General features: G+C 39.5%; 1 protein-coding gene across 3 annotated transcripts in view; it reads right to left on the minus strand.

Annotated features, from left to right (window-relative positions):
- Positions 1 to 2,715: 2,715 nt before the first annotated feature.
- Positions 2,716 to 23,431, minus strand: part of CANX (calnexin) — a 38,579-nt gene continuing 17,863 nt past the window's right edge. For 2 of the 3 annotated variants that reach the window (XM_036282314.1, XM_036282315.1), the window contains exons 3-15: positions 23,227 to 23,300; positions 22,464 to 22,522; positions 21,878 to 22,019; positions 20,587 to 20,668; positions 19,435 to 19,627; positions 17,372 to 17,561; positions 12,401 to 12,514; positions 11,949 to 12,105; positions 8,917 to 9,132; positions 7,859 to 7,978; positions 6,115 to 6,241; positions 5,856 to 5,935; positions 2,720 to 3,689 (exon numbers count right to left, since the gene is read on the minus strand). In XM_036282314.1, the coding sequence (XP_036138207.1) occupies positions 3,636 to 3,689; positions 5,856 to 5,935; positions 6,115 to 6,241; positions 7,859 to 7,978; positions 8,917 to 9,132; positions 11,949 to 12,105; positions 12,401 to 12,514; positions 17,372 to 17,561; positions 19,435 to 19,627; positions 20,587 to 20,668; positions 21,878 to 22,019; positions 22,464 to 22,522; positions 23,227 to 23,300 (1,608 nt within the window). In that variant the 3' untranslated portion in view covers positions 2,720 to 3,635. Of the gene's footprint in view, positions 3,690 to 5,855; positions 5,936 to 6,114; positions 6,242 to 7,858; positions 7,979 to 8,916; positions 9,133 to 11,948; positions 12,106 to 12,400; positions 12,515 to 17,371; positions 17,562 to 19,434; positions 19,628 to 20,586; positions 20,669 to 21,877; positions 22,020 to 22,463; positions 22,570 to 23,226; positions 23,301 to 23,431 lie in introns of all 3 variants that reach the window. The other variant, XM_036282316.1, reaches the window with a different exon arrangement.

Genomic DNA, 23,431 nt, shown 5'->3' on the forward strand with positions numbered 1-23,431 from the left:
AAGTTCATTGGTTCCCATAAATCATTTTGTTTTTTTATCCTCACCCAAGGACATTTTTCCATTTTTTGTTCAGAGTAGGAGGGAGAGAGAGAGAAACATCGACGTGAAAGGTACACATCGAGTGGCTGCCACCCGCACAATTCACCCAGGGCAGGGGACAAACTACAACCAAGATACATGCCCTTAGCGGGAACCAAACCCAGGTCTCTCGCAGGCTGACGCTCTAACCGCTGAGCCAAACCGGCCAGGGCGGTTCCCATGAATCTTAAAGCACATGCCCTGGCCAGTTTGGCTCAGCGGTTAGAGCATAGGCCCGTGGACCAGAGTCCCGGGTTTGGTTCCCGCTAAGGGTGTGTACCTCGTTTGTAATTTGTCCCCAGCCCCAGTTGGGGTTGTATGGGTGGCAACCAATCAATGTGTCTCTCTCACGTCGATGTTTCTCTCTCTTCCCCCCCTTCTCTCCTGCTCTATCTGGAGATAAATGCAAAAATGTCCTTAGGTGAAGATTAAAAAACAATATATATATATATATATATATATATATTTTACATATTACCCCTCCCTTTCTGAGCTGTTATCCCTATGACACAACAGAAACTACTGAACCCCAATCCTGCAGGAAAGGAGGCAAAATGTCCATTGAATTGATTGGACCAAATCCTAGTGGTGAGAGAAGTATAGTTGGCTTTCATTATCAGAGGGTTCCCCACACTCAAATTCAACCAACCACCAAGGATGGAAAACATCTGGAAAAAAGTTTCATTGCTGCTGATGTGTGCTATGTAGTTAGGCCTATGATGGCTGCAGGTTGCATCTGTACTGAACATGTACAGACTTTTTCCTTGTCATTATTTCCTAAACGATAACGTTTAACAACTATTTATTTAAACAGCATTTTCATTGTATTCGGTCTAAGTAATCTAGAGATAATGTATTTGAGGAAAATGTAGGTTATATGCAAATACTATGTACCATTTTATGTAAGGGACTTGAGCATCCTCCAATTTTGGTATTTATGGGCGGATCCTGGAACCAATCCCTTTGGATGCCAAGGGACGACTGTAATTATTCCATTGTTCATAGTAGTTTCTACACATTGCAAACTCTCATGTAGCGGCCAATTAAAGGAAGACTAACCCACATTGAAACAGTAAAACACATGAATTAAAGATTACTATGAAGAAGTTCAGTCAAAAGCAGATGCTTAACACAGGGCTTTAATGTAATACCATTTAGTAATGTGACAATTTGAGAAAAGTGGAAAGTACTTTGTGGACAAGAGAAACTGAGGAATGCATCTGATGGAGTGGGCATTTTACAGATAACCAGAATGTTGAAAATTGCAGCTGGTCATTCATTAATATGTCAGACATTTATTTAGTCAGGAGGTTGCAACTTAAACAAAAAGAGTGAAAATGAGAACCAAGAAAATACTTTGTTTTGAACAAACTTGGCTAAATAACCCTGGAAAGGCAAACGAAACTCTCTACCGATTTAGACTTGTCATTCCACAGCTCAGCCAGAAGAAACTGTGAGGCATGAAATATCAATGAATGAAGGAGGCAGATTTCTGGAAATGCAATGACCCCACACATTTGCTTCAAAGGAGAAACCTGCAGACATATTTTGATGTCTTGCTAAGTAACTTTATTTGCACTCAATACATTTGGGAAAGTCTGCTACATAGCTAAGTTCACTGTGACAACAGAACAACAGATGAAAAGAAGAAAGCACTGAACAGCAAGAAAAATGCATCCTACCCTCATTAAGAATTTAAGTGAACTGGTAAAAATGGAAGATAAACAAAATAAACAGATACAGCCTTCATCTTTTACAAATATACTTCCTCTACATTATCTCCCCAATATAAACACTCTGGAGTGTTTATACATTCAGTGCAAGGAACAGTATCATCGGTATATTTGAAACACCTCTGAAGAAAGAATAAAGCTAAAAGAACATCTAATTCTGAACACACTTCAGTGTGGTGTAATAATGAGATTATTACATTGTGATGGGGGAGAGGCTCTGTTAGCACCCATCTGCATTCCATATGAAAAAACAAACTTAACATCACATATTTAAAAAATTTACAATCAACATACAAAACAATTATTTTTAACAGGACGGCTTTATCATATAATGTAAGACACAACTGTTATGAACTGCAAATGAAAACTGAAAAGGTTTAGCAGCTACAAAAACTGGGTAACTCATGCTCTACATCACTTCTCCCATCAATACTTTTTAGCCTGTGTTCAATTGCAGTCAATTTTGAATTGGCTCATGCCTGGATTAGACTTCTAGTCTTTACACAGAGTAAAAGAAATGGGTTAAAAAAAAAAAAAGCATTCTATTCTGTACTTTGACTCTGGAAAAGTGTAGGTCTTCTTAAAAAAGAAATATACACATAATCACAATAAAGCTTAACACTATGCAGAGCTTATAATCATTCTCAGCAATGGACAGCAAGCTGCGCTGTGAAGAAAATGCATAGCAGAGGAGAAAGGTGGGAATCTGGGGAAATGGAAGGAAACAGTGTCAACAGAGTGGAAGATGGGACGAAAACACCTGCATGTACCCAGCCGGTGTGGCTCAGTGGTTGTCTGTCGACCCATGTACCTTGGTGGCCAGTTCAATTCCTGGTCAGGGCACATGCCCAGGTTGTGGGCCAAATCCCCAGTGGGGGACATGCAGGAGGTGGACATGCATTGATGTTTCTATCTCTCTCTCCCTCATCCTTCTTCTCTCTCTAAAATCAATAAAAAAATATTCAAAAGAAAACACCTGCATTTACTCTGGAGCTCACGTCTTGGTAGCAGTCCTTAAAAAGCCACCTGCTCAAGAAGGCTGTAGCCCAGACATGCCTGATGTGTAGAATACAAAGGCCTGAATGCCACCTCCTCCACTAACTGCAAAGCTGTCTGTGCACTGAGCTCTTCCAAGAATACACACTTTATGGTCTAACCAACATCTAGAGAAAAGTTTTTTTCTTTTTAATATATTTAAACAGAGCCTTTATATAAATGTGGGCTTCCACCCATCCAATCCCTCTCCTCAATTTCTTTAGGAAGAATTGAGTAATGGAAGCAAGCAACACAAGATTATAACCACAAACAACTGCACTTTAAATATGATTATCAATTTTAAGGGACAGAGATACTTGAATGTTTTGTAATATACCAAACTCAAAATTGGTTATAAAAATTGTGATTCATCCCCCTAGCATTTCTAAAAGTTGGTATTATTTCTGCATGGACACATTAATATATTAAATTAAGCCAAGATTTTAAAGAATACCAAAGTTCTATCACTCTATTTAAAAAACAAACAAAAAGATGTTTAAAAACAACAACAAAAACAACACAAGTTAGTTGCTTCATGTTACATTTCACAACCATTGTTAAATGCTTTCTTTCTACAGAAACAGGGTCCTTTTTGTCACAATTGCAATTATTTACTGCTAGATGTTTAAAATTACGTAGGCTAGTGTTCGACTGAAACTGCTGAAGGTGACATCTGGAGGTTTTTGAGTTTCAACCTATGGTGTGCCAGGTCCTCTCCTAGGACCACACTTGCAGAGGAATGGGAGGGAGGAGGGAGAGGAAATCACAGATCAAGTTCTTAAAATAGTTTCACTCTCTTCGAGGCTTTCTGTTTCTTGGTGATCTGTTCAAAATTTCATCCTCCTATTGGTTGAAAACAAAAGAAATTCATTATAATTAGCATATTAAGAAAAGTTCACCTAGTTTTTAAAATCTGCCAGGCTGAGGGCAACTTCATCTGAAGGAAAAACAAGAGAAGAAAAATGACTAGAAGAAAATGCACTGTGCATGTCTTGGAGGTGGTGGGATTATGTGTTTTAATATAATCTTTTTTGTTTTCTTTCCGTAAAAATGCACTCTTCTCAACCAACCCATAAACATTTAAAAGAACAAGACACCATGCTTTCACATATCATCTTGATTAATCCTAAAGAATCTACTGGCCTGTGGACACATTAGCTCCATTTTGAGGCTGAGAAAGCTGGATTTCATGGATGGAACATTAGCCAAGCCAAGTCCCGTGTGGCACTCAAGACAAGCCTGGTACTTTTCCTATTCTACACAGGGACTTCTGAAGCATGGGGAATATAAAATGTATGTGAGATTGGACCCTACCTGAGAAGAACTCAACATTTTAGTCGAGACAGAATATATCTACTGAAAATATAAACAGTGTTGACCTTTATCAATAGGAAGGCAGAATAGCAGTAGCTGGAGATGGATACTGGGTAGTTTTCCAGAAAGAAACATAATGAAATAGACAAGTACTTGGAAAAGGGACCTTGGTAAGAAAGGTGTGGATCATTCTCTTTCCCTGATACTTCATATCCAATCCACCAGAAAAATCCAGATCCAAAAGCCCACATCCCTCTTTCCTATCACCCTGCTTGAGACCACCTTATCTCACCTGGATTATCACAGCAACCTCCTAACTAGTCTCCATGATTCTCCTTGGTCTATAGAAAACACAGCAGCCGGAGTAATCAGACTGAGTCACTACTTGCCCCTAAATCTTGCAATGGCTGCCCATTAAACTAGGAGAAAAAGCCAAGCCCATACAACAGCCTAAGAGACCCCACTTAATCTGGAGCTTTCCCCATCCTCCGCTTGCTTACTCTGACCATACTGGCCTTTCAGATTACCATTTTAGGCCCTTGTACTGGCTGTTCTCTCTGTTGGAATGCTCTTCCCGTGGACATCTCCATGGAAAAGTCCTTTATCTATTTCAAGTCATCACTCAAATGTCACCTCTCCAATGAGGCCTACCATCTTTAACAATGCACTTCCAATATCCTTTCCTATCCTACTTTTATTTTTCATGGCCTATCAATTTCCAACGTTTGTTCACTTGCTTCCTTATAATGTCTACTGCTTATTGTCTGTTTCCTCCCACTAGAAATTAAGCTCCCCAAAGGCAGGTTATCTGTCTGTCTTGTTCACTGACAATACTGGCATATAATGGGCACCCCACAAATATTTATTGAATAAATAAATCCATGAGCATCAGGGACAAAAATTTTAGAATGCAGTGATTTGTTCAAGAAATACTTTTTAAGGGCACAGTGAGGAGAGGTAGATGAAGAGACAGACTGTAAAATAATAACCTACAGTTGCTACCTTAGAAAGCATTTTATGCTCTGGCAGGTTTTGCTCAGCGGTTAGAGCGCCGACCTGCGGTCCAGAGGCCCAGGTTTGGTTCCTGCTAAGGGCATGTACCTCAATTGCAGTTTGTCCCAGGCTCCAGTTGGGTCGTGCAGGTGGCGACCACTCGATGTATCCCTTTCAAGTCGATGTTTCTCTCTCTCTCTCTCTCTCTCTCTCTCTCTCTCTCTCTCTCTCTCTCTCTTTCTCTCTCTCTCTACCTCCCTCCCACTCTATCTGAACAAAAAACAAACAAAAAAAAAGTGTCCTCGGGTGAGGATAAAAAAAAGTTACAAGTTCAATTCCAGTCAAGGGCAAGTTTGTAGTTTGGTCCCTAGCCCTGGTCAGAGTCGTGTGGGAGGCAACCAATCAATGTGTCTCTCACATTGATGTTTCTTTCTTTCGCGCTCTCTCCCCTCCTCCCTCCCACTCTGTCTGAAAATTAATAGAAAAATATCCAAAAAAACACTTCTGAGATTCAGATATAATCTGAAGTTATAACATGCTGACCTATAATTCTAAGAATTTCACTTTTATAAAATGGGCTTTAACAGAATTTTTTTTACAGCCATGGCCATTGAAAATTACCCGATGAAAATACTCCCTCTACTTAAACGTACCTTCAACCTATATGTTTAAAATACAAAATATACATCCCCTTTCTGTTACCTCTGCTTTAGATTTCCTATCTCCGTCCTCTTGACTGACAGTGTCATCATCTTCTTCAGCATCACTTTTTTGCTTCTCTTCTGAGACAGAAGTCAAAGTAAAACAACTCAGCAAACCTTATACTTGTTTTGGGTAATTAGATAATTAGCATTAGAATATACCTTGAGAGTCTAAAACAACCTTTACAGTAACTTGCTTATAAGCGTTTGAACATCTTAAGGTCTTGGCTGAAAGAGATATTTTTGAATCTACTTCTTACCAAGTTTCTCTTCACCTTCCTCCTCTTCATCTCTCTTGTTCCTTTCTTCTTCCTTCTCTTCTTCTTCCTCCTTCACATCTGGCTGAGGAGCATCAGTCTTCTTGTATTCCACAGGACTGGACTGTTTCTGAAATATTTCCCCACAGTACAACCACTTTGTTCACATTTTATATAATACATTATCATATAATTATTGAATGCCTATGAGCAAAGTTCTGTACCAGGCTGTATACTAGGGTAGATATATAGAAATGAGTAAGATATACTTCCTGCCCTGACAGTCTTTTCTTGAGTGAAAAGTGTATGGGGGTTTCATGATAGAAGGAACAACCCTGGCTGGTTTGGCTCAGCGGTTAAGAGTGTTGGCCCATGGACTGAAGGGTCTCAGATTCCCAGTCAAGGGTACATACCTGGGTTGCCGATTTGATCCCCCAGCCCCGATTGGGGCTTGTGTGGGAAGCAACTGATGGATGTATCTCTCTCACATCAGTGTTTCTCTCTCTCTCCTCCCCTTCCACGCTCTCTTAAAAAAAAAAAAAAAAAAAAAAGGCAATAAAAAAATATCCTCGAGTGAGGATTAACAAAAAATAAAAAAAAAGATAAAAGGAACAATAGAAAGACAGAACCATGCAGGTTTAAACAGTCACAGTAGCCCTGGACAGTATTTCTCAGTGGTTAGAGCATCGGCCTGCAGACCAATGAGTCGCGAGTTCAATTCTGGCCAAGGGCATGTACTTCGGTTGCAGTTCATCCCCGGCTCTGATTGGGGTTGTGCAGGAGACAGCCAGTCAATGTGTCCCTCTCACATCAATGTTTCTCTCTCTTTCCCTCTCTTCCTTTCTCTCCTCCCACTCTATCTGAACAACAACAGCAAAAAAATCTGAACAAAATAATAGAAAAATATCCTTGGGTGAGGATTAAAAATGATAAAAATAGATAAATAAATAGTCACAGTAACTAAGGCACAATGGCAGAATAGTGGTGGGAACAAGGCTAGAAAAGGCACTTTGGAGATCAGATTACAGACCATCTTGAATACAAGGTGAAGCATAATCCTTAAGTAGAGAGCCTAAATAAAAATTTTTTTTTTGATTGCATGTAACAAAGGCTGAACAAAAAAAACTAAAATAAGGCTGTTTTCCCCAACATGTATTTGTGGGGGGTGGGATAGGGATGTTGAGGGAGAAACTGGTAACAAGAAATCAAAGATTGAATTATAAAGTGTATGAATACAAGCAGCAAGAGGAAAAGCTGGTTTATGCCAAGACAGCCAGATTTATATCTAAGTTTTTTGTTGTTGTTTCCCTCCCTGCCCCAGAAAGGTGCTGCCAAATATTAAAGAGAGTGGTTTAAATACTACCAGAGCTCAGCTGGTATGGCTCAGTGGTTGAGCAATGTCCCATGCACCAAGGTCGCCAGTTCAATTCCCAGTAAGGGCACATTCCCAGGTTGTGGGCCAAAATCCCCAGTGGGGAGCATGCAAGAGGCGGCCAATCAATGTTCTCTTTCATCAGTGTTTCTATCTCTCACTTCCTCTCTCTAGAAATAAAAGGGCTACACATGCTACTCCCATCTGGGCACAATACATGGCTGCTGAAGAGTAGTGAATAAGGTTTCAGAAGTCAACATCAAATGTGGTTCAGTCACTATCAAGCTGCTACCTCGGGCAATATATCTTATTTTTTAACCTCATAAAAGTTCTTTCTAAAAGTGACTCAAAACTAAACCAAACCAATCCTCATACCTTTCCAGAACAGCAGAATAGGATTACGAGAAACACAGGCAGTGCTACAGTCAAAACGTAGACTACCCAGAGCCAAGGGCGCTCCTCGGCTGCCTCCAGCATCTGGCCCACTACACCTGGCTGAAAAATAAGACATGACAGGTTTCAAGTTCTGGTTTTTGACACAAAACATAGGCAGTACTGATCAATGACTACATGCTACTACTCAGGCTCCACCTTTTCCAAAGGGGTCAAGCCAAGATGTTCATATAGCAAAAAAAAAAAAGGAAATAAGAGAAAATCCTCGCTCTGGCTGGTTTGGCTCAGCGGTTGGAGCGTTGGCCCACGAACCAGAGCGTCCCAGGTTCGGTTCCCGCTAAGGGCACGTACCTCGGTAGTTTGTCCCAGGCCTCAGTTAGGGTCGTGTGGGTGGCAGCCACTCGATGTGTGTCTCTCACGTCGATGTTTCTCTCTCTCTCTCTCTCTCTCTTTCTTCCTCCCTTTCTCCTTCCCTCCCTATCTCAAGATAAAAATGCAAAAATGTCCTCGGGTGAGGGAAAAAAAAAAAAGAGAAAATCCTCAATTTTCCTGTTCTCCATATTATCAAGGTGATTTCTCTTTCATGGGTATGGAAGCTTGCTTCTTAATCACCAGCAAAAGACTTAATTTCAGGAACCTGTGAATGAAGAATTTCTAGATCTTAATGCTTCTGGCTCTCCAATTCATAGCTCAGCCATTTGACCATAGTTGTTTGAAAATTCCACATATTGGGTAAATTAAGATTCAAACTATAAGAGTACATTAAAATATACCCTTTCAGGTTAAATATATTTTAAAACAGTAATAACAAAAAAAAACCCTACACATAACACAAGTAGATTCTAAAGCTATTGCATTAGACTAAAGCAATCATGTCCAAAAACCCAAGGTTTTGTCTTTAGTAGGAATAAGATCACTTTTTATGCCAATATTCCCAAATAAGGGAAAAGACAAACAGTCGACAATTGGTTTTTGCAAAAGTAGCAATTAGTTACCTGCAACTGCAGATATAAATGCACATGAAACAAGCAAGCACAAACCTCGGCAGCCCCATCAGCAGCTTTCTTCAGACCCCATCCATCACTGGCCCAATCATCAACTACTCTTCGATCACCAGAAATGATAAAGTTGTCAAAAAAAATGTCCGAAGTCATGGACCACAGTTCCAAACCAATAGCACTAAAAGGAGTCATTTTAAAAGGTTCCAGATCTTCAAAGAAATCTGGATTTGGTATTTTCTGGGGTTTCCAGATTCCCTAGAGAAAAAGATTTTAAAAAATAATTTCAGATCAACACAAATTTATAGTGAACCTAAATAAGAATTAAGATGAATTCTGCATGATAAATGAGGCTAAGTGCTGACTTTTTGAAACTTAACTGAGTAATTGGAAGAAAACAATAAATGCCAGTGATGTTTTATACTTTCCCTCTAAGATTCCTGAACTTCAACTACTTTCAATTTCTAATATCCATGACCTTCATCCAAACTAACACCTCACTGTGCCTGGCACATTCCAAAAGCCTCCACTCTTATCAACTAGTTTGCTAGCAGGTGTGGGAGCCTGTGTTGGTAGACTTCTTTAGTGGTTATTTAAAATGTAAATTATCTTCAATCGGTAATTTCACTTCTAAGTAACTACCTAGAGAAATAGTTACATGCACACTCAGACATGCACAAGGATGATTACGCATCAAGGGTTAAAAACAAAAAACAGCTCTGGCCGATTTGGCTCAGCGGTTAGAGCATCGGCCTGCAGTCTGGAGAAACCCGGGTTCGGTTCCCGCTAAGGGCATTTACCTCAGTTGCAGTTTGTCCCCGGCCCTGGTTGGGTCATGTGGGTGGCAACCACTCGATGTGTCCCTTTCACGTCGATGTTTCCCTCTCTCTCTCTCCCCCTTCCCACTCTATCTGAACAAAATATCAAAAAATGTACTAGGGTGAGGAGTAAAAAAAAACCAAACAAACAAAAAAAACAGCCCGGCCGGTGTGGCTCAGTGGTTGAGCATCAAACCATGCCATGCATCAAGAGGTCAGTTTGATTCCCGGTCAGGGCACATTGCCTAGGTTGTGGACCTAGTCCCCAGTGGGGGGCCGGAGGCAGCCAGTCAATGTTCTCTCTCATCAATGTTTCTTTCTTTCTTTCTTTTTTAATCCTCACCCAAGGACACTTTCCCATTTTTTGTTCAGACAGAGTGGGAGGGAGTGAGCGAGAGAGAAACATCGACATGAAAGGGACACATCAAGTGGTTGCCACCCGCACGACCCAACCAGGGCCGGGGACAAACTGCAACCAAGGTACATGCCCTTAGCGGAAACTGAACCCGGGTCTCTCTGGACCACAGGCTGATGCTCCAACCACTGAGTCAAACCGGCTAAGGTCCTCTCATCGATGTTTCTATCTCTCTCTAAAATCCAATATAGAAAAAGATTAAAAAACAAAACAAAACACCAATGCACCTAAATGACTTAACATCAACAAGATAACCAAAGTGCAGTTTTTTTAAAGGACAATTTTTAAACTAATCTTATTGTTTGCACAGTTAAAAATACATTTAAATCCTAGCTGGTTTGGTTCAGTTTTTAGAGTATCAGCTCAAGGACTGAAAGGGTTGCAGGTCTGATTTCCAGTCAAGAGCATATACCTGGGTTGCAGGCTGGAACCCCAGCCCCAGTTGGGGTTGTGCAGAAGGCAACCAATTGATGTGTTCCTCTCACATAGACGTTTCTCTCTCCCTTCCTCCCTCCCCCCCTCGCACTCTATCTAAAAATAAATGGTAAAATATCCTTGGGTTAGGATTAACAAAACAAAAACCAAAAGTATACACATAGCCACAGTGTACGCATAGATATACCTAGGTCTTACATTAATTGTGGCAAAGTGAAAATTAACAAGTATAAACAATTTGACTAGGATAAAAACAGAAGTGAGACTAGGGTCTGAGTAAGTACATATCCATAGTAAAGGTGAAGTTTTAACAACATCACTACCTGTATTCTTACAATCTCATTTGAATCTCAGTCTTTTTTCAGTTGATAACACTGAGGTCAAGCAACAAGCTGACTTGTGGTTGGGGTGCTAACTCCCATCAGTCCTCTTTCCATCCCACCACACAGCTGCAGCACCCCTGCCATATAATACCAAGGTACCCAAATCGCAAGTTTTCCACTTGTCTTTTGTTTTCAAATCTAAGTTAAAAAGCAGGTTATGAAACTTTCCAGTTTCTAGGTTGATCTTTTCAACACTGAATACATTAAGTCCTCTCTCAATTTGTTTCCTTTGTTTGTAATTGAATAGTTTGAAAATAGTGATCAACCTAGAAGCCTCACTACAGACAATGTGAAACCAAATCAATGAAGCACAGAGACACACACTCCTTGTCCTGGCCTGTATGGCTCAGCTGGTTGGAGCATTGTCCCATACATTCCCCAGTAATAGTATATAGGGGAAATAACCAATCGATACACTCCCCACAAAATCAGTAAAACATATCATCAGGTGAGGATTAAAAAAAGAGACACAAGCCCAGGCCTGTGTGGCTCAGCAGTTATAGCGTCAGCCCGTGGACCAAAGAGAGTCTCGGGTTCAATTCTGGTCAAGGGCATGTACCTCAGTTGCAGCTCAGTCCCCAGCCCTAGTTGGGTCTTGCCCAGAAGCAACCAGTCGATGCGTCTCTCTCATGCTGTTGTTTCTCTCTCTCTCGCCCTCCCTCCCACTCCATCTGAAGATAAATGGAAAAATATCCTCAGGTGAGGATTAAAATAATTAATAAAAAAAAAGAGAGAGAGAGAGAGAGAGACAGCCCTGGCCAGTTTGGCTCAGCAGTTAGAGTGGACCAAAGAGTCGGCCTGCGGACCAAAGAGTGGCAGGTTAAATTCTGGTCAAGGGTACTTACCTTGATTGCAGTTTGTCCCCAGGCCTGGTCAGGGTTGTGCGGGAGACAGCCAGTCGATGTGTCTCTCTCACATCAATGTTTCTCTCTCTCTCTCTCTCCCTTTCTCCCTCCCTCTCTATCTGAAAATAAATGAAAAAATATCCTTGGGTGAGGATAAAAAAAAGAGACACATACACACCTGGTAGTTAGGGTTGTCAATCATGGGGGGCTTCCACTTGCCCTTATAGTTAGGGTTGTCAATCATAGGTCGCTGCCAAACACCACACCCAGGGGCCAACTCACACTTAGGGTTAGCAATCTGAGGGGCCTCCCATTCTCCATCCATATCTTCATCCCTGTGGACAAATAAGCCAATTACAAATGGGTTCTGTGATGCACTGCCATCCCAGGGCTCCCCTGAAATACTGTAGGAATACTTTCAGTGTCATACTATAGAGCACCGTGCTGTTTCTGCATTTCTAGTAACCACGGCTTCTCAAGAGAGGTGAAAAACAGAAAGATAAAAAAATAATTAAATCTGTTGCGCTCTACACTAAATTTGAGCACTCGGCTATCTATACTTCTATTGAAAGTATAAACTTTCAATAAAAAAGCAAGCAATTTAAAAAGTTAACTGAAGCTCTCTCTTACCAATCCTCTGGCTTTTCTGCATCGGGATCAGCTACATATTCAGGCTCATCATCTAACCAGCCTTCAGGCTTTGTGGCTTCTTCATCAGGGATTTTAGCAGGAGCATCTTCATCCCTTAAACACAAAAGAAAAAGCCAATTATGACAATGGCCAGAGAATCACAATGTGAAACAGGACAATCTAAAAATATTTTAGGTCTTACTTACTTCCAAACTTAAAATTCTTCCTAGAAATTATTTGCAAATCATGCATCTGTTAAGGGCCTAATATCCAGAATATATAAAGAACTTTTACAACACAACAATTAAAAAACTGGCGAAGAATTTGAACAGATATACAAACGGCCAATAAACACATTAAAAGATATTAAATATCATTAGCCATCAGGGAAATGCAAACCAAAACCACAATCCGTTACCAGTTCATAGCCATTAGAATATCTTATAGACTGACAAAAACAAGTATTGGTGAGAATGTGGAGAAAGTGAAACCCTCATGCGTTGCTTGTAGGAAAGCAAAATGGTGCAGTACCTTGGAAAATAGTCTGGTAATTCATCAAAAAGTTAAACACTGAGTTACCGTAAAACCCAGCTATTCTACTCCTAAGTATATATTCAAGGGAAATAAAAATGCATATCTACCCAAAAACCTATATGCAAGGATATCCACAGAAACATTAGTCATAAGCATAGCCAAAAAGGGAAAGCAACCTAAAAGTCAACTAACAAATGGATACATAAAATTGGCATTATCTACTTCCAGTAAAGATGGTGGCATAGGTAAACTCAGATCTCTTGTCTCTTCCCACCACCACATCAAAATTACCAGTCAGAAATGAAGGATGCATTAACTGAAATAAAGAATAATTTACAGGGAATAAATAATAAAGAAAGTAAAGAAGCAAACCATCAATTTAGCATACAATGAAGCAAAAAGTACCCAATCAGAAAAGAAAAAAGAAAAAAGAATCCAAAAAATTAGGATAGTGTAAGAAACTTCTGGGACAATTTCAAGTGTGCCAATATTCGTATCAGGGGGTGCCAGAAGGAGGAGAGAGAGAGAGAGAGCAAAAAATTGAAAACCTATTTGAAAAAATAATGACAGAAAACTTCCCGGTGAAGGTAACAGACATACAAGTCCAGGAAGCACAGAGAGCCCCAAACAAGATGAACCCAAAGAGGTCCACACCAAGACACATCATCATCAGAATGCAAAAAGTTAAAGACAAAGATAGAATCTTAAAAGCAACAAAAGAAAAGCAGTTCATTACATACAAAGGAGCTCTCATAAGACTGTCAGCTGATTTCTTGCTCTGGCCGGTTTGGCTCAGCGATTAGAGCATTGGCCAGCGGACCAGAGAGTCCCAAGTTTGGTTCCTATTAATGGCACGTACCTCAGTTGCAGTTTGTCCCTGACCCTGGTTGGGGTCGTGTGGATGACAGCCACTTGATGTGTCTCTCTCACATCGATGTTTCTCTCTCGCTCGCTTTCCCTTTCTCCCTCCCATTCTATCTGAAGATAAAAGCAAAAAATAAAATAAAAATGTCCTCAGATGAGGATTAAAAAAAAAATGGTGTTATCTACACAATGGAACAATATTCAGTCATAAAAAGAGCCCTGGCCCGTTTTGCTCAGTGGTTAGAGCGTCGGCCTGCAGTCCAGAGACCCAGGTTCAGTTCCTGCTAGGGGCAGGTACCTCAGTTGCAGTTTGTCCCCAGCCCAGGTTGGTCGAGCGGGTGGCAGTCACTCGATGTGTCCCTTTCACGTCGATGTTTCTCTCCCTCTCTCTCTATCTGAAAAGTGGAAAAATGTCCTCGGGTGAGGATAAAAAAAGAAATGAAGCAACCCTGGCTGGGTTGCTCAGTGGTTAGAGTGTCAGACTTCAGACAGAGAGTCCTGAGTTCAGTTTCTGCTAAGGGCACATACCTCTGTTGCAATTTGTCCCCGGCCTCAGTTGGGGTTGTGTGGGTGGTGGCTACTCGATGTTTCTCTCTCTCTCTCTCTCTCACCCACTCTCTCCCTCCCACTCTATCTGAAGATAAATACAAAAATGTCCTTGGATGAGGATATTAAAAAAAAAAAGAAAGAAAGAAAGAAATGAAGCAGCCCAGCCAGTGTGGCTTAGTGGATTGAGCGTTGTCCCATCGACTGAGAGGTCCCAGTTTGATTTCCAGTCAGGGCACATGCCCAGGATTTGGGCTCGATCCCCAGTAGGGGGCATGCAGTAGGCGGTCAATTGATGTTCCTATCTCATCCATGTTTCTTTTTTTTTTTTTTAATCCTCATCCAAGGACATTTTTCCATTTTTTCTTCAGATAGAGTGGGAAGGAGAGAGAGAGAGAGAGAGAGAGAGAGAGAGAAACATCGACACGAAAGGGACACATTGAGTGGTTTGCCACCCGCATGACCCAACCAGTGCCAGGGACAAATTGCTACGAAAGTACGTGCCCTTAGCAGGAACCAAATCCGGGTCTCTCTGGAACACAGGCTGACGCTCTAACCGCTGAGCCAAACCGGCCAGGGCTCATCCATGTTTTTATCTCTCTCTTTCTCTAAAAAATAAGTAAATAAATAAAAAGCCTAGCCCATCCAGTATAGCTCAGTGGTTGAGGGTCAACCCAAGGACCAAAAGGTCATCAATTCAGTTCCTAGTCAGAGCACATAACTGGGTTTCAGGCTCAATCTCCATTGAGGGGTGTGCAGGAGGCAGGTGATTGATGTATCTCTCTCACATGGATGTTTCTATGCATCTCTTTCTCTCCCTTCCCTGCTCTCTAAAATCAATTTAAAAAAATCCTTGGGCTCTGGCTGGTTTTGCTCAGTGGTTAGAGCACTGGCCTGTGGTCCAGAGAGACCTGGGTTCGGTTCCCGCTAATGGCGTGTACCTCGGTTGCAGTTTGTCCCCGGCCCTGGTTGGTCGTGCGGGTGGCAGCCACTCGATGTGTCTCTTTCACGTCGATGTTTCTCTCTCTCTCTCTCCCTCCCACTCTACCTGAGCAGAAAAATGGAAGAATGTCCTCAGGTGAGGATTAAAAAAAAAAAAAAATCCTTGGATGAGGATTTAAAAAAATAAAAGCCCAGCTAGTGTGGCTAAGTGGTTGCACATCAACCCATGCACCAAGAGGTTCCTGGTTCAATTCCCGGTTAGGGCACATGCTTGGATTTCGAGCTTGATCCCCAATAGGAGGCGTACAGGAAGCAGCCCATAGATGTTTCTATCTCTCCCTCTCTCTTCCTCTCTCCCTAAAGATCAATAAAAACATTAAAGAAAAAAAAAAAGTCCTGGCTGAGAGCATCATCCTATGCACCAAATGTTGCCGGTTCAATCCCCAGTCAGGTGTGTAAGGGAGGTAACCAATCAATATTTCTTTCTCATATCACTGCTTTTGTGTCTCTCCCCCTCTTCCTCTCTCTAAGTATGTTCTCAGGTAAGACTTAAGAAATAAATTAATTAAAATAAATTAAAAAAATGAAAGGGTTGATTTTAGTATGTTAATAACTCAAACAGTTACTTCTAAAATAAAAGTTCATCAAGAAGTACCAATTTTCAGAGTTTCATGCAGTTACTGAAAGATGATGCCTCTTTAGTTGGTAAGCAAATAATCTATCCTTGTTCATATACTTATTTTTGAACTATTCTAGTTTTATTTTATTTATTTAATTTTTTTATCCTCACACGAGGATACTTTTTTTTTTGCATTTATCTTTAGATAGAGTGGGAGGGAGAAAAGGAGGAAGAGAGAGAGAGCAACATTGATGTGAGAGAGACACATCAACTGACTGCCACCCACACGACCCTAACCAGGGCCAGGGACAAACTGCAACCGAGGTACGTGCTCTTAGCAGAAACCAAACCCGGATCCCTCTGGACGGTGGGCCGATGCTCTAATCGCTGAGCCAAACTGGCCCGGGCTGAACTATGCTAGTTTTAAATTAATTGTGTGAGAACCTAATTGTCTATAACATTCAGATGACCTTTATTAGCAGAACATTCACACCCTTTTCACCAAAATAAAACAGCTAATTAAGGAATACAATACTAAACAACAAGGCTGAGTCCACATCTAATGTTCACCAAATACACAAGTATTGGCATTTACACTAATGAAACATAAAAGTCCAGGAACCCATACCTTAATATGAGGGAAGAAAAACACTAACTACAATTTCACTGCTAAGCTTAAGGAGATACTTTTACAAAAAAAATCGAAGATATGTTTTATTTCTCTTTGTTCACTTTCTGACATTTCCAAAAGCCAGTTTTCATTTCTCCCTCTCCAGTTGTACCCTATTCAAAAAGACCACAAATACTCAACTTCCCTCATACATATTGAGCTCATCCCTGTTCCTCTACTTCTACACATGATGTGCTTCTTTAACCAGGAATACCATTTCCCATCTTTACCACTTAGTTAACTCTCACCCCACTTTCAAGTCTCAATTTGATTGTCATTGCCCCAAGAAACCACTCCTGGATTAGGTATACCTGGTGCTCTAATCACTGAGTCACACCTACTATCAGACCACTCACCACATGAATATAAACTTCATTTACCTGCTGAACTGGGAGCTGTGTGGGAACCTCATGTCCCTTGTATTCCACACAAAGCACAGATCTCTTAAATTTTATTTAAATAGGAATAAGATTATTTTTCAAATTAAAATTTAAAATCTCAGGACTCAAGCTTTCAATGTGAATTCATAGAAGCATTTGAAAGGCCAAGACAAGAGAACTGAGATTTTGCCAAAAACCAACCATGTCAGCACAGGCAAACTCATCAATTTCAGCATTCTGTGGTTTGTAAAATGGTGTGAGGCAATCCAGATGATCTGTATGGCTCCCCTTTCAGCTAAAGTAGTATATGTTTTTCCTACCATTTGAATTACATCATAGATTATTAAAATTATCATATCAGATCTGTTCAAGCCATGCAGAATATACAAAACGCTCCAGTGCACTCAAAGACTCACCAATCATCTGGTTTGACAGCATCAGGATCTGGTATTTTTGGTCTTTCATCCCAATCCTCAGGTTTCCGGTCTTCTGGGTCCTCAATTTCACGTGAAGGATTTACAGGAGGAGTCATGTCATTTAGTAGATTTCCACTGTTCACAAGAGATTGGTCCACTAATATTTCAAAACTATTATCTGGATTCAAGACTAAAAAAAGTTAAGTGTAATTTTAAAAAGTTAATTAGCCACTCATTCCAAAGCTCTCTTTACCAAAACACAAAACATCATATTTATAACAGAAAGCAGAAGCATGAAGTCAAGACCTGAGGCAACAAAGTCAGAACATGCTTGAGACCTTGGGAAAGTTAATCATAAAAGCTAGTTCCTCAGATTTTTAGGAATTAAAACAGATAACAGATAAAATTTTAAACATCAAAAGACTTCATTTATGGACATTAAAAGCATAAAAAAACCAAAGGTACATAAACTAATGTAATATTGGTCTGACATAAATGGTACACAGCAGTCAATAGGCAAATATGTTTATTATAGCCATCCTCAGTAAAAGTCTATTTCCTTATTTTGAGTTGGTATTACCATCTATGTCATCAAAATTTCAAATTACACAAACCTTTTATTTATTAAACCATATGTCTACTCATGGTTGTGCGTTTGGAGTCCAATGGAGAATAAAGCAAATACTATTTTAAATCCATAAAGGTATCTTAAATCTGATTATGCTAAAGACTGGATCTCACATCCACATGTCTAATTGGCAACTGACTGGGTCACAGAACATCCAGAATACTATGGAAGACAATGGAATACTATGCTGCTGTTCACAGGAATAATTAAGTTAGCAAGGTTATCAACATGTACTCAAATGGAAAAATTCCTGCACTTTTGTGATGATAGCAAGTGCAATATACAGTATTTAACTTTTATTAAAATATTACATCTGTGCTTATTATACACATACATGTGTTTATTCACAAACGGTCAATACATATCATAATATTTCAGATAACCCTAAATATCTTCTTTATATTTATTTATCTTCTGAATCTTTATACTGAATATGTATTACTTTTGTCATAAAGAAAAAAGGTTATTGTATTCTTTAAGAAAAGAGGCATGTATATATGTGATCTCAAACCAGGGGAAAGCTTCATTAAAATAAAAATCCCGTTCTGCCCTGGCCAGTTTTGCTCAGTGGTTAGAGCATCAGCCTGCGGTCCACGGAGACCCAGGTTCGGTTCCCGCTAAGGGCATGTAACTTGGCTGCAGTTTGTCCCCGGCCCTGGTTGGGTCGTGCGGGTGGCGGCCACTCGATGTGTCCCTTTCACATCGATGTTTCTCTCTCTCTCTTGTCTCTCTCCCTCCCGCTCTATCTGAATAAAAAAATGGAAAAATGTCCTCAGGTGAGGATAAAAATAAATAAATAAAATAAAATAAAAATCCCACTCTAATGTGCAAATAATTAAATTCAATTATCTAAGTGCTGGAACATCCAAGCAAACTTCAACTAAAAGATAATTTATAAACACTGTGCATATATTTCTATTATATGTTCTATTACTTAACATTTTATCAACAAAAAAATAGACAAAGGGTGGAAATGAGGGTATCAGCAAAGAAGCTCTTTATGGGACATAAAAGTTTATTCTCAAAATGTCTCAAACCTCCTATTCTTTTTGATATTTTTTCTTTATTGATTTTAGAGAGAGAGAGAGGAAGGGAGAGGGAGAGGGAGAAAGATAAAAACATCAATTGGCCGCCTCCTGCATGCCCCTCACTGGGGACTGGGCCCACAACATAGGCATGTATGTGCCCTGACTGGGAACCGAACTGGCAACCTCTTGGTGCAAGGGTTGACGCTCAACCTTTGAGCCACACAGGCCGGGCCAAACCTCTATTCTTAATTCGAATTATGGAAGAGAAGCTTCTTTTTGTGCTGAGACATTAAGTTCATTTCACTACTGAGATATTAAGTCAACAGGTTTTCTCTAGGTGTGCAATCTTTACATTAAATGATAAATCTGTAGTGCCATAAACCCCCAAAATTAATGGTTTTTCTTACTTAATGTATAAAGATGTGTTTTCTTATCAGTAAAATAGGTCTTCAGATCTGCATCTGGCCTCTTAGCATGCTTTTCTTCGTATACACCCGTTTTGGGGTTTTTGTGGCGGAAGATGAAGTGCAATTTATAGTCCTCTCCACATTTATCTGGACCAAACATGATTGTATAAGGGGTCTTGTCATGGAACTGGTCCTTCAGATTAAAAAAAATAAAAAGGTATTATTTTAAGTAAATCAAAGTGTTCAACTTTTCAAAAGTGTGATACTTCCTCTTATAAAATACCAAATAAATTAGTGTCACATTAAAAGAAAAGCTGATTTGTGGCAGCATGGATAGACCTAAAGGGTGTTACGCTAAGTGAAATTAAGTCAGACAGAGAAAGACAGACCATAATTTTACCTACATGTGGAATCTAAAGAACAAAAATGATCAAAACAGAAACAGACTTATTACTACAGAGAACAAACTGATGGTTGCCAGATGGGAAGCGGGCTGGGGAGTTGAGTAAAATGGTAAAAGGATTAAGTACAAATTGGTAGTTACAAAAGAGTCACAGGGATATATAAAGTACAGCATAGGGAATATAGGCAATATTATAAATAACTATGTATGTTGTCAGGTGGGTACTAGACTTATAGAGGGATCCACTTTGTAAATCATATAAACGTCTAACCATTATACTATACACCTGAAACTAATAAAGTAATACTGAATGTCAAATGTAATTGAAAAATTACAAAATAAAAGAAAAGAAAAGAAAAGAAAAGCTGACTCATTTATGAGATTCATATAGATACCAGTGAAAAGTAATAAACGGAAATTTTACATAAGAATATTATGGAAGTGCTTAAAAAAACAAAGCAATGCATATATCTACATAGTTACTGCTTCTTTCATAAAACAAAGAAATATGTTTGCTAAAACTAAAGATTACACAGAACAGAAACCAGAGATAAGACAGAAGAGTCCTGAAATTCGTATTTCAAATAAAAAGCACAGAAATATCAAAATCAGTATTACCAGCCCTCCAAAATATTTTAACAGCAGAAAAGGCCTTTATTTTTACATATCTTACAAAATTTTCTTTCCTTTCCTTTAAGGTACTTGAAAGATAATCATGGTGGTCACATAAAGAAATAGGAAGTACCTACCAAGTTGAGTTCTGGGGTTTTAGAAAGTAGTTTCACATAGGCACCACCACATTCTATTCCATTTTGGAAATTAACTTCATACCTAATCAGAGAGAAAAGCAGAAAACCATATGGCATTTTAAAATATCAAATTTCTTACTCCTTTTCCCATCTTGGTTTCATATTTTTTTTCCCCAATCCTCACCCAAGGACATTTTTGCATTTATCTTCAGATAGAGCAGGAGGGAGAAAGGGGGGAAGAGACAGAAACATTGATGTGAGAGGCACATCAAGTAGCTGCCACCCACACAACCCCAACCGGGGCCGGGGATAAACTACAACCTAGTTGTGTGTCCTTAGCGGGAACCGAACCTGGAACTCTCTGGTTCGCAGGCCAATGCTCTCACCACTGAACCAAACCAGCCAGGGCTTGGTCTCACATTTTATCACAGGTCATATGTTTATCCTTAGGAAAGATTCCATCTCCTATTGCCCTTTTTTTTTTTTTTTAAATCTTTATTATTGAAAGTATTACAGATGTTCCCCCTTTTTTCCCCCACTGAACCCCTCCTCCCCTCCCTCCTTCCTTCCCCACACTATAATCTATGTTTATTGGTTATGTATATAGACATATAAGTTCTTTGGTTTATTTCTTCCCAAACCCCTCTCCTCTGAGGTTCATCAATCTGTTTCTGTGGGCTGATGCTCTAACCGCTGAGCCAAACCGGCCAGGGGTCCTATTGCTTTTAAATGGTTTACCAATCCCTCCAAAATAAATAAATAAGTAGAATAAAACAAAATAAAATCTTAATGCAGATTCCCAGTAAATACTTTTATAAAATTCAAAAGTTCATTTGCTATTAGAAGGAAAAATAGCCAGTTTCTTTCAGAATAACATATTGGGCAGGAAAATAATATTACATTACAGGATGCCTAAATACACTAAAAAATCCCTACTGTAACAGACAGCAATTCTCATAATTGTTTTTTTACTGTAGAGTAAGTTTTCTTTAATAAGATTTATTCTTTTTAAAAATTGATTTTGAGGGAGAGAGAGGAAAGAAGAGGGGGGGAGAGAGAGAAACATCGATGAGAGAGAACACTGACTGGCTGCCTCCGGCATGCCCCCAAGTAGGGAATGGGCCCACAAGCTGGGCATATGCCCTGACCGGGAATCGAACCGACAACCTCTTGATGCATGGAATGATGTTCAACCACTGAGTCATACTGGCCAGGCTAGAGTAAGTTTTATAATATATCTTCTGAGATCACCCTTCCTAGAAAGCTTCTATCAAAGGAGTATTTCACTTACTGAACAATGAGAGGCTTGGTATCAAACAGGAAGGGCTTGTTCAGTTTAGCAGAGATGGCATGGTGCTTGGCCCGAGACAACAAAACAAGTCCTTTGTCACCTGGAAGTTTTGTTTCCTTCATTTCATCTACCTCCCATTTTCCTACAACACACACAAAAAAGTTCCACTCCTTAACTATACCTTTGAAGGTTCTTTAAATGGTAGCAAACAAAACTCCAAGTTGTGCAAGTCTATCATACCAACATATTTTAACATATTCCATTTACCTATGAAAGCTGGCCTATTACTATTACACACACATATATTTGACAAATATTAAGATATGTTTTTTTTAAAACCTGTAACATATTTCTTTTACCAATGCTTAAAAAACACCTTCCATTTCCAAAATACAACACTATAGGTGATAGATTACATTTTATGATATGAAACAGGTCTAACCCTATAAAATATAGTGATAGCAAAACTTCAAAGGAAAAAAAATCTTAAAATGCAGATACTCCTTTTAAACTAGTCTTAAGAGATACCATGGAAACACTTCAAACCTCAACTTCCTATTATTATTTCAAACAAATGAATTCTCACCATCATATTTGGCAATTTCATCATCAGTGTCATCTTTCTTGGCTTTGGATAAAATCCACCTGTAATTAAGACAAATCCCAAAATTAACGTCCAAATGATAGTTGACCTGTGAAAAGAAACAATGTAAATACTAATAAAAGCAGGATCTCTTTCCAGCTCTTTCTAGCCTTCTTAACTAACCACTCTACTTTTAAATCTGTTATTTAAGTAGGGATAATATATTGTACTCAATTCACAAACCTGTAAGAAAAAGTATCAAACTTTTTAAGACTCAAGAGAAAAAAATTTCCTCAATCAAAGAATAAAATATAGGGTGGAAGAGAAAGAGAGAAATGGAAAAGTGAACCACATGTTCTAAAAGACGATTTTCCTAAATGGACATGAACACTAGGGATATAAAACAGTTATGGCCATTTCACTATTAAGACGCTATTCTAAAAGGAAACCACTAGCCCTGGCCGGTGTGGCTCAGTTGGTGGGAGCATCATCCCATACACCAAAAGGTGGTGGGGTTCAATTCCCAGTCAGGGCATATTCCCAGGAGTGGGTTCAATCCCCGGCCAAGGCACGTACTGGAGGCAACCAATTGATGTTTCTTTCTCACGCCCCACCCCTCTCTAAAAAAATATACATATATACACATACCAATAGAAAAGCATATCCTCAGTTGAGGAAAAGCAAAAAAATAAAAATAAAAGGAATTCACTATTCCCCTATTTACAGGTTTACCTCTAAGATTTTTCCCCTCTTAAGAAACACTTACCCAGACAGAGTTCCTCTGTCAAAGGAATCAGCAAAATACACTTCTCCTGTTGGAACTGGAGCTTTGTAGGTGACCTGTGTCATATAAAAATGAATTAAGAATTGAAATTTTCAACAACATTCCTTTCTTAATAGGATTTATTCTCTATTTATTCTCAATTACTACAAAACTCTCCTAGCTGGTCCTTGAATGAAATCCATGTAAT

Source organism: Molossus molossus, unplaced genomic scaffold, assembly GCF_014108415.1.
Source record: "Molossus molossus isolate mMolMol1 unplaced genomic scaffold, mMolMol1.p scaffold_m16_p_4, whole genome shotgun sequence".
Lineage (NCBI taxonomy): Eukaryota > Metazoa > Chordata > Mammalia > Chiroptera > Molossidae > Molossus > Molossus molossus.